This window comes from Prionailurus bengalensis, chromosome D2, assembly GCF_016509475.1.
Source record: "Prionailurus bengalensis isolate Pbe53 chromosome D2, Fcat_Pben_1.1_paternal_pri, whole genome shotgun sequence".
Lineage (NCBI taxonomy): Eukaryota > Metazoa > Chordata > Mammalia > Carnivora > Felidae > Prionailurus > Prionailurus bengalensis.
In genome coordinates this window covers 8,010,879-8,026,353 of record NC_057351.1, presented here as the reverse complement: position 1 = coordinate 8,026,353, position 15,475 = coordinate 8,010,879, and the positions used below count along the sequence as shown (strand labels likewise).

Below are 15,475 nucleotides of genomic sequence, written 5' to 3'. Positions count from 1 at the left end.
ATGTTTGTAGGTCGCATGAGAGGCGTGGGGAAGATGCATCGCCTAGTACAGGCGTGGAGAGACCTACTTTACGCCAGAAACCTGATTAGGATCCAGATACAGAAAAGAGCCTGGTGGAAATGGTGTTGGTATTGTTGAGGCGTCTAGCTAATGGGGATCAGGGAAGGGAGCGAGGTGCCTCGTGGCATTGCCCACACGGCCTCAGTGCCTCTCAGAACTGCAAAAAACACCGATGGTCCCCACATTTCGTCCCCACGATCTGTAATTCTCTGCTTTCTTTTTGGTGTCCTCATTAGACTGCAAGCTCTTTAAGGGAAAGATGCATATGATTTTTGTCTCTGCCTCCCCAGCATCTAAACCGGTGTGACAAATGTGTGTGGTATACACAAATGAATAATTCTCTGTCCCTCGGGCTTAGCTATCAATCTCCAACAATCTCCAAATTCAACGGGGGGGGGGGCAGCCTGTGTGTGTGTGTGTGTGTGTGTGTGTATCCCTGTTGTCATCCTTGGTTTAGTTACTTCAGAAACCAGCCAGAGGGTTTCCCAGGTCGAGTCCACAAGCTAGAGACACTGCGCAGAGGGAGGTAGCCCTGACCCCTTCCGTGAACACAGAAGGTCCTCTGACACTCTCAGGTCACCCCTGCCCAAACACACCGATGGTGGTGCCTTGGGAGTGGCCCACGTAGTAGAGTCGCTCTTGTCCCGTTTTCTCTGCAATAAAATTGATTGTGGCTGGAAGGTCGTAGTTAGCCATCTCATCCAAACTGCCAAAGAGAAAGAACAACAAAATTGGAGAAAAAGCACCTCATTGCCAGGCCTACAGTGTTCGAACACCTTTACTGCAGCCACAGATACTTGGCGCTTGTCGATTTAAGACTGGAGTCAGTATATAGCATTAGGCATCTCTGCAACTTCTGAGGATGTCACCTTGATTGCAAGAGTAACAGGGTTAAGAAACCAGAGTCAGAAAAATCTGCTTTGCAGAGGCCCACAGAGGATCTTCCTGTAAGGCTGGTCATGTTTCACCTCACTCTACGGCAGATTTGCCAAACTCCCTTGAAAAGAACAATTCCTGGAATGCCTACGTTGTAAACAGAATAAAGCAAGTAGATTTGTAGACCTCAGCCTGGACAGACTGCCTCGGAATTTCCGGGGAAGAGGCCTGGTGATCTGCACGTTTTCACAGGGCCTCTTTTCCTGTGCAGAGTTGGGAAAACGCTCCCCTAGGGCATATCCTCATGCTGTCTGTCATCACCCGTGACACAACAGCACTGGGGTGTGGAGTCAGGAAATGCCATGTGGCTTCTAAGAATGAAACCAAGGAACAAATGACTTCAGGGACCTTCAAGGCAGGCTTCTTAGCTCCTGTGTCAGCACGGGGCTTCCTGCTGTAATGAAGCAGCCGTGCCCCAGGGGCACTGCTCCTCAGTCATTCTGTGGTCAGGCTTTCTCTTTCTTTCCCCGGGACCTGGCTCCAGGGACGGCTTCAGCCCCGCCAGCCTATGGTTTGTTCACTACGGAGTGAATCAACATTTAAAATACCATCTGCGCAAACTCGCTCTAGGCTCCCTCTTGGCTTATCAGGGATGTCTGGCTCCCAGAATTTTCGCCCAGAATCTTGTTTCTGGTCCCATTTCTCGATTGCTTTCCTTTTTCCTCTTTAGTAAGCACACCTTGTAACCTTCCTTTGGGGTCCACACTGACAAAGTCAGAGTCCTGGAGTTAACCTTTCTAAAGATGACCTTTGCGTTTTGATTTTTTTTTTTTTTTTGCATATATACCTTGCACACACACGCCCTCCAGACACCAACACATGGGCTTTTTATTTCTTTTCCTTATTAAAATTTTTTTTAATTTTTAAATTTTAAAGCTGGCTTTAAATTGAAGCTGGCTCCAGGCTCTGAGCTGTCAGCACAGAGCCCAACGCGGAGCTTGAACTCACGAGACATGAGATCATGACCTGAACGGAAGTCAGATGCTTAAATGACTGAGCTACCCAGGCGCCCCAACAAGTGGGATTTTTAAAACAAACATCAGTGCAATGAATAAGGACAATTTCTTCAGAGCCTGGGTAGAGGAAGATACGTTTGTTTCTTTCTTGAGTATTCCACTGGGTGTATTTGCACAGTAAGGGAAAAATCAAAGGGTGTTGATCCATATAAATGAACAAAGCAGGGGCACCTAGGTGGCTCGCTTGGTTGAGCCTCTGACTCTTGGTTTCAGCTCAGGTCATGATCTTGTGGTTTGTGAGATCAAGCCCCACACTGGGCTCTGTGCTGACAGCACAGAGCCTGCTTGGGATTCTCTCTCTCCCTCTCTCTCTGCCCCTCCCCTGCTTGTGCTCTCTCTCTCTGTCTCTCTCAAAATAGATACACATTAAAAAAATAGATAAATGAACAAAGTACACACTTCACCAGTACGTATCTCTTTACCTGAAGGCCCAGAATTCTCGTGATTTGGGTGAAAATTTCAAGTGTTTTCTGGACCAAGTGTTTCCCCGGCTGTTCCCCAGCCACACGTCATAACCGATATCTGCCAGAAGGAAAGCCAAGCTGTTGTTCGGAAGGTTGCAAATCCAGTTACTGGCAGACGCAATTAACCCGTGTTGCAAATACACGACAGGCTTTGGAGCTGCAAGACACGGGCGACAAGAATTTCATGTCTGAACCCTCTGAGCATCTATCGGAAAATTCTGTTCCTGACTTCCTCTGATATAGGACAGAGGTTAAGGGATGAAATGTGGCACGGGGTAAACCTGGGTTCTAGTCTTTTATGAACTACTTACTTGGGCAAGTTATTTATCCTCTCGTGTCTTGTTTTCCTCCTTGTAAGATTTTGATTTAAATAATATATTGTGTTGTTCCATAGGTGCTGGAGTCAGGCTGTTCTTGCTTAGAATCTATTCCTCCCAGCACTAACCCCTTTGTGCCTCAGTTAACTGATCTGTATAATGGGCAACAGTAACAAATGCTATCTCATAGTAGAGTCAGAGGAATTAAATTAGGATAAAAATACATAAGAGACTGTCCAACACAATAAATCATTTCCCCTATTATTATTATTTCTACGAATAACATTTTATTTCTCAAGGAGTCTCTGATTAGAAAACTCAATTTTTCTCAAAATAATAAACACGCCAGAAACAATAAACACGCCAATTTTGAATATTGACGAATGCCAGGCACTAGGCTAGATTTTACACACGACCGCATCGTTTCATTTACATCGCCGGGAAGCAAAATGCAGAGATGTTCCGTGAAATGTTATGTGACGTAAAGTTGTTAACTTGATATAAAAGTCCTGCTCACAATGTAGAATTGGAGCAGCTTGACTGAGGAGAAAAGAAAAGGAGGAGGTAGGGGGGTGGTGTTGAGACACAGAGAGTAGAGAGAGAAGGGACTGCCATGTCCCCGGCTTTTACAAATGGTTTGTGGTCCTGTGCTGGTACCCACGACCCCCTGAGCTCACTGTGGGGCTAGCCCAGCTTCCCGAGATCGGACAGGCTACACTGGGAGATACTCTGGAAGGGGCTCTGGCCACCACGACCCAAGGAACCGAAGTCTATGTCCATTCAATCGAACTTTCCAGGGAATGGAAAGAAGAGGTGCTACTAATTCTCCTAAATCATTGCCAAAGAGCAGTCAGAGGCCGTAGGCCCTCTCTGATCTGAGCCCCCACAGCTTCTCATCACACAGACAGCCGTCCAGCTCACGCGTCTTGGCAGCTACCTTGCCTGGCAGAACCGAAATCGAGTTTGGGCAGACGGCGTTCTCACGAGTGTTTACAAAGGTCATGGAGTTTTCTGGGGGCTGGCGGTTGGTTCCATAAAGTCAACAACAGCTCCCTCTGGTTTGGAAAATCGAGATTTTCTCTTCACATGATTAAGGATTGTGGTACCGGGAGGTTTTGTTATACAACACCCCCAAAGTATCGAAGGAGCTAAGAAATGAGAGAAGAAAGCAAATAGTGGCTTTGCCAAGTGACTTCCTCTTTCCTCTACAGGGATCCATCTTGATTATAGGGAACTAGAAATGGGTGTTTAATTAAGTTTAAGTATAGTACGAATAGGGTCAGACTTGCTTTAAAAATTTTTTAATATTGGGGTGCCTGGGTGGCCCAGTCGGTTAAGCGTCCGACTTCGGCTCAGGTCACGATCTCGCGGTCCGTGAGTTCGAGCCCCGCGTCGGGCTCTGGGCTGATGGCTCAGGGCCTGGAGCCTGCTTCCGATTCTGTGTTCCCCTCTCTCTCTGCCCCTCCCCCGTTCATGCTGTGTCTCTCTCTGTCTCAAAAACAAAAATTAAAAAAAAATTTTTTTTAATATTTATTTATTTTTGAGAGAGAGAGACACAGAGCAGCAGGGGAGGGGCAGAGAGAGAAAAGGAGACACAGAATCGGAAGCAGGTTCCAGGCTCTGAGCTGTCAGCACAGAGCCCGACGCGGGGCTTGAACCCACGGACCGTGAGATCGTGACCTGAGTTGAAGTCGGACGCTTAACTGACTCAGCCACCCAGGAGCCCCGGGTCAGATTTACTTAGAAAATGAAGTCCCAATGCCTTAGGAAGAGAACTAATTACAAGTGAAGTAAGTTGAAAAGCTATCATAGTAGCTGAAGCAAAAGATGATGATCACGTCCAAGCTGAGGGGAGTTTTTGGAGGAGAGAGAAATTTAGACGCAAAATTGATAGATCTTGGTGATTGGCTGGATATAGGAAACGAGGGAGAAAAAAGTGTCAAGGTGACTCTTAGGGTTCTGGTTTTTAAGCCTGAAGAGAGGGTATCTCTAGAATACCCTGTGTGTGTGTGTGTGTGTGTGTGCGCGCGTGTGTGTGTGTGTGTTTTGGAAGGAAGACAAAATGGTGGAGAAAAAAAAAAGACTACATAAACAGTGTACAATTGGCTTTTGAACACCATAGGTTTGAACCTTGTTGGGTCCCCTTATATGTGGATGTTTTTTTGAGAAATACAGTACAATACTAGAAATGTATTTTCTATTCCCTAAGATTTTTCTAACAACATTTTCCTCTCTCTACCCTACTTCATTATAATAATACAATATATAATATGTATAACGTACAAAATATATGTTAATTGACTGTCTATGCTCTTGATAAGGCTTCCGGTCAACATTAGATTATTAGTAGTGAAGTTTTGGGGGAGTCAAAAGTTATATGTGAGCGTTCAGCTGCTTGGAATGGGGCTAATAGTGTCCCTCACCCCCCTGTTGTTTTAGCCAACTGTATATCTAACTGCTTTCAAAAGTCCCAAGGATTATACAAGTGAAATGGAGTCTAGCGGTGGAGGTGATGAGTTTCTTCTGGAACAGGCCAGACTATTTCAGAACAAAGGCTACCCTGGTACTGTGAGGAGACCTAGGAATCTCTGCTTTAGGCATGATTCCTCCCAAAACAAAATAAATCCTACTTTTTCTTGGACATCCTCTTCCATGGGGAATCCTGTAAATTCCGAGGACATAACCATCCTTGGTCACAACGTCATACTCTTCATAAGGATAACCCCAGTAGGAAATAATCTGGCTCTGAAAAGAGGGGAGGAAAATGAACACATTCATGATGTCATGTCTTGATAAACCGCAAGGTGGTACTTCACGTTATACAACTACTGTTCCGTGACGTCCTGGGACAGAATGCAGCAGGAAAAGCAGGATAACTTGGGGAGGGTTTTAGGAAGAGGTTGCATACAGAAGCATGGGAAGGCGAGGTAGGGTGACCGTACATCCTGGTTTGCCTGGCTTGGTATTATGAATGCACCCAGGGTTCACTCTCAAAATGTTTGCAAACGAATTATATGGTCATCTGATGGGGGAAACCATGGGGGATTGTGTGGTACCCTGTGGCTAGTTACGAGTGAGTTGTTCCCAACCACCCATGAAGGGAGGTGGGAGAAAGTGGTCACCAGGCCCAGAGTGAGATAGAGAGAAAAGGGCACATGGGGAGGAAGTATGGCCTTTAGCAGAAGGGCACAGCCCGCTTAGGGTGACCTCATGGAGGAATCCAGGGCAATAAATCATCTGATCTCACCCTCCTTCCGCCTTCTGATCTCCTGCTCAAGATCTCAGTCGGCTGAACTGAACTGAAAACCAAAGTCAAGGGAACTTGTTGCCTCAGTTCTTACAGCTCAGCTTCTTGGGCAGAGAGAAAGGTGTGAAGAAGACAGAGCGGACCCAGATAAAAGAAACGTCCCACAGAGATACACACGCAGGAGGGGAAGTACCGTTTCCTGGTCATCCTCCGCACAGAGCAGTTCATGTCCCCTGCTTTTTTAATCCTTATGACAGGTCTTTGAGATGGGATTATACCCATTTTGCGGCTGAAAGAACAGTGTCAGCGAGATGAGCAATCTACCTGAAACTGTACTCTAGGAAAAGCTAAGGACAAAAGGAAAGTCTGAGTAAGTTGAGCTCCAAAGCTCACGCCTTTACCACAGGATTCTGCATTTGCCCATGCAGCGTGCACCAGAGGTGTGCATATATTATGGGACTATTTAAAACAGTGGTTATGAGCCTAGATTCTAGAGACAAACTGTACGGCATCGAATTCCCGCTCTTTCTCTTGTTAGCCGGGCAACTTTGGGCAAGTTATTTAACCTTTTTGTCCCTAGCTTCCCTCAACTGTGAAATGAAAATAATACTAGTGTTTTTTCGCAGATTTGCTCTGAGGGTTACACATAAAGTATCTAGAACGATGCCTGGCACGACATAAGTGCTCTAGCGATGTTTATAATTCTTGTTATCTTTATAGAATAATTAAGAACCAAAAAGCACCCGGGCCAGGAAGGACGAGAATGTGTGCGAATATGACAGGAAGAGGGAAATTTCGATACAAGGACATATAGCCATGGACTGTGGGTTCAGCCAAGTAGGAGATTAGGGGCACCTGCTGGATAGTGTGGAGAGACGAACACACAGGAGACAATAATTAGAAACTTTGGCAATGTCATTCTTCTTAAGGTTCTACCACAAACTTGGCACTGGTGAGGACATCACTGGTGCATAAGGTATACAAGCTGTGGAGCATCCCATTGGAATGAAGCCCTAATGGTGGACATTGTCAGTCATTTGCCTCTTTTTCTTTTTCTCTCTTCCTTCCTTCCTTCCTTCCTTCCTTCCTTCCTTCTTTCTTTCCTTCCTTCTTTCCTCCCTCCCTCCCTCTCTTCCTTCCTTCCTTTCTTCCCTCCCTCCCTCTCTTCCTTCCTTCCCTCCTTCCCTCCTTCCTTCCTTCCTTCTTTCCTTTCTTTTCTTTCTTTCTTTCTTTCTTTCTTTCTTTCTTTCTTTCTTTCTTTCTTATATTCTTCGACTAGCACACTATTCCATTCCACTTTTGATATAAATTTAATATAAATTTCTGATATAAATACATTTTGATATAAAGGTCATCAGTATGAACTCTTGAGACTGCTCTTCAGGAAACCACCATCAGATGGTAGCTGAAGCCACCAGGAAAGGGAATATTACTGGCCCAACTTGGCTTGGGTCTTTCAAAGCTTAGATTAGCAACTTTCAGCCACTGGCTAACCACAGCAGGGAAAGGGGAGGAAGCACAGATTTAGTCCATGTAGAACTGGTTGTAGACGAGCACATCGATTGTATCTAAATTACTGTATATAAAATGATGATAAATTAATACTTCTTTATCTTAATGTTTTCTTCTTAATGAATGACTTACAATATTCATAGTAGCCTCAGGATTTGTGACGCCTCCTTTCTTGTGATAACCATGTATAGGTCCAAGAAGAAGCACCCAGTAGGCTGCTGCTAAAAGCTGCCACATTGTGGGGGGTCTTCCTGGGAAAGAAAATATTAACATATGTGTCATCAAACAGAACTCTGAAAGTGAACTTTGCTAGAATCCTTGTATAATACTACTGCGGGAGAGCATGGGAACATGCTTCTAGGTTACACTTTACGAGGCAGTAAACGTAGTATTCAAGACTCATTCCATGAAAAATCAGAAAGTATAAATTTTTACTAACAAAGAAGGAAGGAAAGAAGGAAAAAAAGAAAGGAAGGAAGTCAACTTCAAGTAAGTCTCCAATAGACAGCTGAACAAAAGAAGGGAATGTAGAATTTGCAGAAAGAGAAATATAATGGCCAATATATTAATAAAGCACACTTAATATCTCTAGTTATCAGATAACGTAATTCCTTTTCTTCTGATCAGGGGAGTGAGTGCTGGCATAACCTTTATGGAGAGAAATTTATTAGCATGTCTTGGAAATTTAAAAATATTCATCGGGGCGCCTGAGTGGCTCGGTCGGTTAGGCATCCGACGTCGGCTCAGGTCCTGATCTCACTGTCCGTGAGTTCGAGCCCCGCGTCGGGCTCTGTGCTGACAGCTCAGAGCCTGGAGCCTGTTTCGGATTCTGTGTCTCCCTCTCTCTCTGCCCCTTCCCTGTTCATGCTCTGTCTCTCTCTGTCTCGTAAATAAATAAACGTTAAAAAAAAAACTTAAAAATATTCATGTCTTATTGCTTCTTGGCCTTTTGGCTAAGATCTGTTCTTTTCAGTGTAATATCTGATGCATCTTTTATCTGAGGACAATATATTAAATAGATTTTTGGAACTAGAAGAGGGAATAGGAGCTTGCTCCGTTCCCTCCATGCATCACCCTGGTATTGCTGTTGAGTCCAGGAACGGTGCACCCCCTGGGGGGAACAAAAAAAAAATTCGTATCTTTCACTCAGTAATTCTATCTCCAGCAGTCTAGCCAAAGGAAAAACAATATATGTGTAATAATAAAAAAATACATTATAAAATTGTTCCTGATTATATATCTTAATATAGTGAAATTTACCACATAAGAGATCGATAAAATAAATTATGGGTGAGAAAGAATGGAATTATTCAGCCACCAAGTATGGTTATAAGTGTTATGTGAAATTTCTATTATATAATATTGAGAGAAAAGTGATGTAAATTGTGCATATATTTTGAAGCCCAGTGATAAAACAAATTATAAAGAGGAAAAAAAAAATAAAAAGAGAAACCCCTCATGATTGACCCCAAGACCTGACCTTTACTGCCTACCTGCATGTACCTGTCTATATTTGTCCACACTTTCCTAAAGTTCTTTTTTAAGAACTTACTTCTAAGCTTATATCTTAACTCAGGAAAAACCCATGATGGGCACAGCATCCCATGATGGAAACAGAAACGATCCCTCAAGCAATAATGACTGCCGGAGGGAGAGCTGTGGTGGCCCAGACCACCCAGACCAGTTTGAACTCAACCCCTGACTCACACCTACACAGAGGACCATGCTGTGACCAGCTGTTAACCTCTACCTCATTATAATACTGAAATCTCCACCCAAGGAGGAGCAGAAGCCTCATTTACATAACATACAACCTGTGTATAAGCATGTTTCCTTAAGGTGCAGGTACGACCTTATGCCTACCTCCATATTGGATGACGAGGCTCCTCTCTCTAAATATTCATCCTAACCCTACGTGAAAGGAGCCCATCCCATTGGGGATTCCCGGCTTTGGAAGTTATTCCCCGTGATCTCCTTATTTGCTACCCATAAAGTTTATTTTGTGCGACCACATAGACCAGTCTCTACCTATGACTCACCAAGGAGTGAAGTCATGTGAGTTCAGTTACATAAGCACCAAATTTTAATTACGGTTATATTTAGATGGTGACTATTTGGGTGATCCCTTTCTCATTTCCTAGGACTTTCCATGCTTTGTAATTTTTTAATTTAATTTTTATTTTTTGAGAGAGAGAGAGAGAGCACGTGCACGCACACATCTGTGCATGAGCAGGGGAGGGGCAGAGAGGGAGGAAGAGAGAGCATCTCAAGCAGGCTCCCTGCTCAGCTGGAGCCCAACACGGGGCTCAATCTCAAGACCCTAAGATCATGACCTGAGCTGAAATCAAGAGTTGGATGCTCAGTCAACTGAGCCATCCAGGCTGGATGGAAATTCTGGAAACGATGGGGGAGAAAGATTCCTCATTTGGCTTTGAAACCACCTAAGTTTATTTTTTTAACTAAAAAAAATTTTTTTTTTTTTATTTTAGAGAGAGAGAGAGAGAGAGCACATGAGCAGAGGAGAGGGGCAGAGGGAGAGAAAGAGAATCTTAAGCAGGCTCCACACTCAGCACAGAGCCTGACATGGGGCCGGATCCCACGACAACGAGATCATCGCCTGAGCTGAAATCAAGACTCTGACACTTAACTGACTGATCCACCCAGCTGCCCTGAAACCACTTAAGTTTAAAAGCAACAAAATGAAGACAGAGGGTAAGTCGCAGCCGGTAGGAAATGGAAGCATTTTTCAGAAGATGCCTTCAGTATTGTCATAGAAAATTCCATAAATCTCTCTCTTGGATTCATCAAGATCATAATCTCTGTTGAGTATATATGTATGAACATAATTAATGTATAGTATAATTAATACGATTAATGTAGTAAAGACGTACTTTTATATCAACATAGCACATTTGTATGTAACTAATATTGATTAATAGAACTTAACTCTGGTTGATCACAATGGTAGTGTTAGCACCACCAACAGTAACAATGATCACTATCGCGACTATTGAGAGCCGATTATGTGCCAAGTTAGGTGTCAGACATACATGATCTCATTTCATTCTCAAAAGTATCCCAAGGGATAAGAAATATCATCTCCATTTTATTTCAAATGAAATTGCGTCTCAGAGAGGTCAAGTCATGTGCCTGAGCTCAAACAGAGTGATGGCGGCAGAATCTGACTCTTGTTGCCAGACCGCGAAGGAAATTGGCCGACCATTTTGTGCCCTTGACCAACTGGTGGATGCGGAAAAGGTTTACAGGGCCCTCTGGCTACTAAGTGTCTGATTAGTATAGGCATCATGATTACCATTAAAAAAAACCCGCCCCTAACCCCACAGTGGTAACTCTTAGAATCCACCCCAGCCAAAGTGAATGAGACTCTGTGGGGGTGTCCAGGGATCTGCATTTTCAGATTCCAAGCGATTCATATGTCTTCCAGTGAGTGAGAAACAGCTAGGTGGCTGGGTTCGTTGCGAACAGAAGTGTTTTCCTTCTCATTTCTGTCTCTCCGGAGCTAGCACGGAGGGTCTCACAAACCGTGAGATTACAGCATGGAGGTTCTTATGAAGGCTTGTCAAATAAATAAACGGGTGAAAGACTGAATGAGTGCACGACTTAATCTTAAAGATGACCCCATGCTGACTCACTATTTCGTCCGCCAGCGAGCCCTCTGGCTCAGGTGTAGACACAACAGGGAGAACCAGAAACGGAGCTCCACACACGCTCTAACTGGAACCCGTTGATTTACTCTTTATCGCACTTCCCTGAGGCATTGACCAAGAGGTTTTGCAAGAACATTCCAACCAGCAGACCAGAAAAGCCCTGATGGCAATAGCGAAAGGCCTAGAAGACCACCCCCACAGGTGCCCTTCCCTGCCTGTGGCTATGCCCCCCCATCCAAGACGGAGCACCCTGCCTCCTCTCCTGCACATAACCCTCCCCCTGTCCCCAAACTCTCCCATGAAACCCTAGGTGTCCTTGCCACAGAGGAGTGGGTTGTTAAGACAGGAGCCTGTCACCTCCCCCAGCTGCCGCCTCTCCCCCCCCTCCCCCGCCCCAAATTAATCCTTTTCTCTCTTCCAAACCCTTGTCGGGCTTCTCTTGAGCCAAGTTTATCTGAGTTTGTTGGGCAACAGTGCTGGCAGGCCAGCCCAGAACTCTGTTCTCTATTCGTCGGGATCCCTGGGCCCCCCTGGAGGGAAGCTGGCCTTCGGAGCTCCAGGGTTTACCTGCTTGTTCCCCGAGTCCGCTGCTGTGATCATGGATCAGTAACAATTCCTACCCGCCCCCACCCCCCATCCCTTCATGGGTCCTCTCTGACAGGTAGGCTTTGAGAGTTGATTACACCCTTAACTCAGGATTTATCTTATGGGAAATCATTAGGGAGTTTTTTGTCTTTAACGGTCTTTTGTCTCAAAGCATTTACAACTTAGATGCCCCGGTTTCTCCAGAGTGGTTGGCATTTGAGGCCTCCGAGTTACAATCCTTGCAATCCTTGCTAGTGAATCTGATGGGCACGCTGGAGAGCCGAGGTGGGGGGTGGGGGGGTGGGAGGACGGGGAGCGGGGGAGGGGGCCTGTGCAGAGGAGGAGCGCTAGGTGGCTTCGCCGGGGTGCAGCTGGTAGAAAGAGCTGGAGGCTTCCCAAGGGATGGCGCAAGAATGTACCGGTCATGACAGGCTGTGCTTTGCAGCCGTGACACAGAGCCCCTTTGGCCGCTTTGTTTCATACCTCTGTGCAATGGGTCTGGGTTTGGAAGGGCGACGTGTCCCGACAAGAGGAGCCTGCGTGTTCCATCCTGTGGCAGGTTCTAACCCAACAGCCTTTCTTCAGGCACCCCTCCCCAGGCCTCTGCTTACCTGGCCTTTCCAGGGCTGCCCTGCTCGGCCCTATCTGAGCCTCGTAGTATTAGCTATCACTGTCGGGTGAGTCTGCCCGACTTAGACACCTCTCCTTCGCGACACTCCAAGAGTCCTCGTGTTTCTCTGACGTGTTTCCATGACAGCATCTCACGTTGACATCCTGCCGATTCACAGCGGTGCCCAGAGATGTTAGGACTAAGAGCGCAGACACGATAAGTGCCAGGGGGGTGCTCAGTCCTTAAAGGTGAGATCCTGGGGCCTCAAGTCGCCAGACTTGGTCAACACAGGTTATGCGTATTTTAGATTTATTTATATAGAGAGATTATATATTAGACATATATATATATATATAATCTATCTATCTATTTATCTATAATCTCTATATATAATCTATCTATATATAATCTATCTATATATGATCTATCCATATTTATAATCTATCTATATAATCTATCTATATATATAATCTATAATCTATATATATACAATCTATATACATATATATATTATCTATATATAATCTCTCTATATATAATCTATCTATATATATAATCTATCTATATATATAATCTATCTATATAATCTATCCATATATATAATCTATCTATATATAATCTATCTATATAATCTATCTGTATATGTAATCTATATATATATATAATCTATATATATACAATCTATCTATAATCTATATACATATATATTATCTACATATATATAATCTATCTATCTATATAAACTATCTATATAATCTATCTATATATAATCTATCTATATAATCTCTCTATATAATCTATCTATATATAATCTATCTACATATATATATCTATATATAATCTATATATAATCTATATAATCTATCTATAATCTATCTATATATATAAACTGTCTATATATAATCTATCTATATAATCTATCTATATAATCTATCTATATATAATCTATATATATAATCTATATATATATAATCTATGTAAATTATATTGAGTTATCACTCTAAATCAGCATTTCACACTGCTTTTTCTAGTAAACATGATTCCCGAAAGATGCTACTTGTAAGAGCTCAGGGGAAAGCATGTGTTAGACTGTATATATTATACACACATAGGTATGCACATATATAGCTTATATCATATATATAAATTACATATGATCATATGTTTATCATCCCTGGTTCTTGCCCATGAAACGACAAAAGCCATGCAGTAGATCATGCAAATACGCCTCCTCATCTTTATAAATGTCCCCTGGAGTGAAAAATACTGCTGTCGTTATAAACACATATATATCCAAATGCTATATGATGATGTGCTCAGAGAGTCTTGGTTGACAATATTATAATTAAGGATCAGTGTAGTTCTGCAATTCTGATCCTGTTTGACTATAATCTACTTTTCTGCAGATCCATTTGCTTGTGAAATTTTATTCATTGACTAACACCCGTTAAACATACTGTGGCCCAAATTTTCTAAGGAACGCTCTTGGGGAAATGCTGCTTTATTACATATATATACATGCATATATATTCTTTTTTTCTATTCTCTACACCAAAAAAAAAAATCTGTGTAATTAAGTGAAGACTAAAAGGACACAAGTAGCCAAAAATTGTAATGTCATCTGTGAAGGTTTTCTGCAGGCAGATGTCCTCTGCGGTGCTGAGATCCTGCTATGCACTTACCCGAGTTCGCTTGGAGAAAGGCAATCAGGAACGGGACTGCTTGAAGGACTGTCCTCCGCTACTCAAAACTCTTTCTCTCCTGGTTGTTTTCTGTCTCCCCCTCCAGCTAGTGCAGCCAGGGAGACGCAGGCTGTTAACTTCCTAGAGAACACTGTCCTGCTGCCTTTTCTGTCTCACATTGAGTTTCACTATTTTATATCACGTTCATGTGGATCATCGGGAGGCAGCTCTCAGGATGCAGTTTGCACTGACAAGATACATTGACGATCGCATCAAGGATACCGATTTCTCAACCCAAAAATGACAGAAACAAATAGAAACTTTCATTCTACTTTTCTCATTGCTTCAGAATAGTTGCTGTCAGGCTTATTAAGCAGACGTTCAACCAGGGCTGATGTCGATGCTTGGACAGCACTCTCTCTCAGTGAATCCACACCCCAATTTTTCACTCTGTTGCAAAATTGGGGTGAGAATTGGGCAGAATATGAAGGTACAGAGACTCCATCGTTAGCTTTATTCATTGAGCAGACTGGGATTCATCAGAGCCATACACAGAAACCGGCCTTCCTGGGTTTCCAAAGCTTGCTTAGAAAATATTTGCAATTGAGTGAATAAAAAATATTACATGTCAAAATTAGTAATATGTAATGTAATTATGTTAATTTATAATGTAGCATATAATAATGTATATTCACTTATATTAGGAAAGAGGAAAGTTAACAATCAACGACACAAACGTCTACCTTATTGAAGGAAAATTAAGCCCGTAGTAAATAGAAGAAAAAAAGTAATAAAGATAAGAGGAAATAATCAACAAAGTAAAAAACAGAAGATTAGAGAAAAGTAACAAATCCCAAAGTTGGTCCTTTGAAAAGATTTATAAAATTGATAAGCACTGGGAAAAAATAGAGTTATATAAAGCAGCAGAATAAGAAATTAAAGAATGAATATCACGAATGATATTACAAATAATAAAATTATAATAAGGGAATACGATGAAAACTACAAGCTAATAAATTTGATAAACTGGACTAACTGGACGAATTCTTTGAGAAACACAACTTTAACAATTTCTGTTTCAAACAAGAAGTAGAAGATTTGATGAGCTGTATTCTATTAAAGAAATTAAATTTGGGGGCCCTGGGTGGCTCAGTTGGCTAAGCATCTGACTCTTGGTTTCAGCTCAGGTCATGATCTCACAGTTCATGGGTTCAAGCCCCGCGTTGGGCTCTGTGCTAACAGTGCAGGGCCTACTTGAGATCCTTTCTTTCCCTCTCTCTCTGCCCCTTCCCCGCTCATGCTTATGCCTACTCTCTCAAAAATAAATACAAACAAAAATCTCACTTCTGAGTATCATGACTAGTAAATATTAGTCTTA

General features: G+C 43.0%; 1 protein-coding gene and 1 pseudogene across 3 annotated transcripts in view; one reads left to right on the top strand and one right to left on the bottom strand.

Moving 5' to 3' along the window:
• Window positions 1-15,475, bottom strand: part of LIPK (lipase family member K) — a 49,245-nt gene that overhangs the window by 17,024 nt on the left and 16,746 nt on the right. The window contains exons 3-6 of one of the 3 annotated variants that reach the window (XM_043598016.1): window positions 7,685-7,803; window positions 5,424-5,538; window positions 2,435-2,633; window positions 657-766 (exon numbers count right to left, since the gene is read on the bottom strand). In XM_043598016.1, coding sequence (XP_043453951.1) covers window positions 657-766; window positions 2,435-2,633; window positions 5,424-5,538; window positions 7,685-7,789 — 529 coding nt within the window. In that variant the 5' untranslated portion in view covers window positions 7,790-7,803. Of the gene's footprint in view, window positions 1-656; window positions 767-2,434; window positions 2,634-5,423; window positions 5,539-7,684; window positions 7,939-15,475 lie in introns of those variants that run through there. The other 2 variants (XM_043598017.1, XM_043598015.1) reach the window with 2 other exon arrangements.
• On the top strand, window positions 8,486-8,665 carry LOC122493646 (annotated as a pseudogene).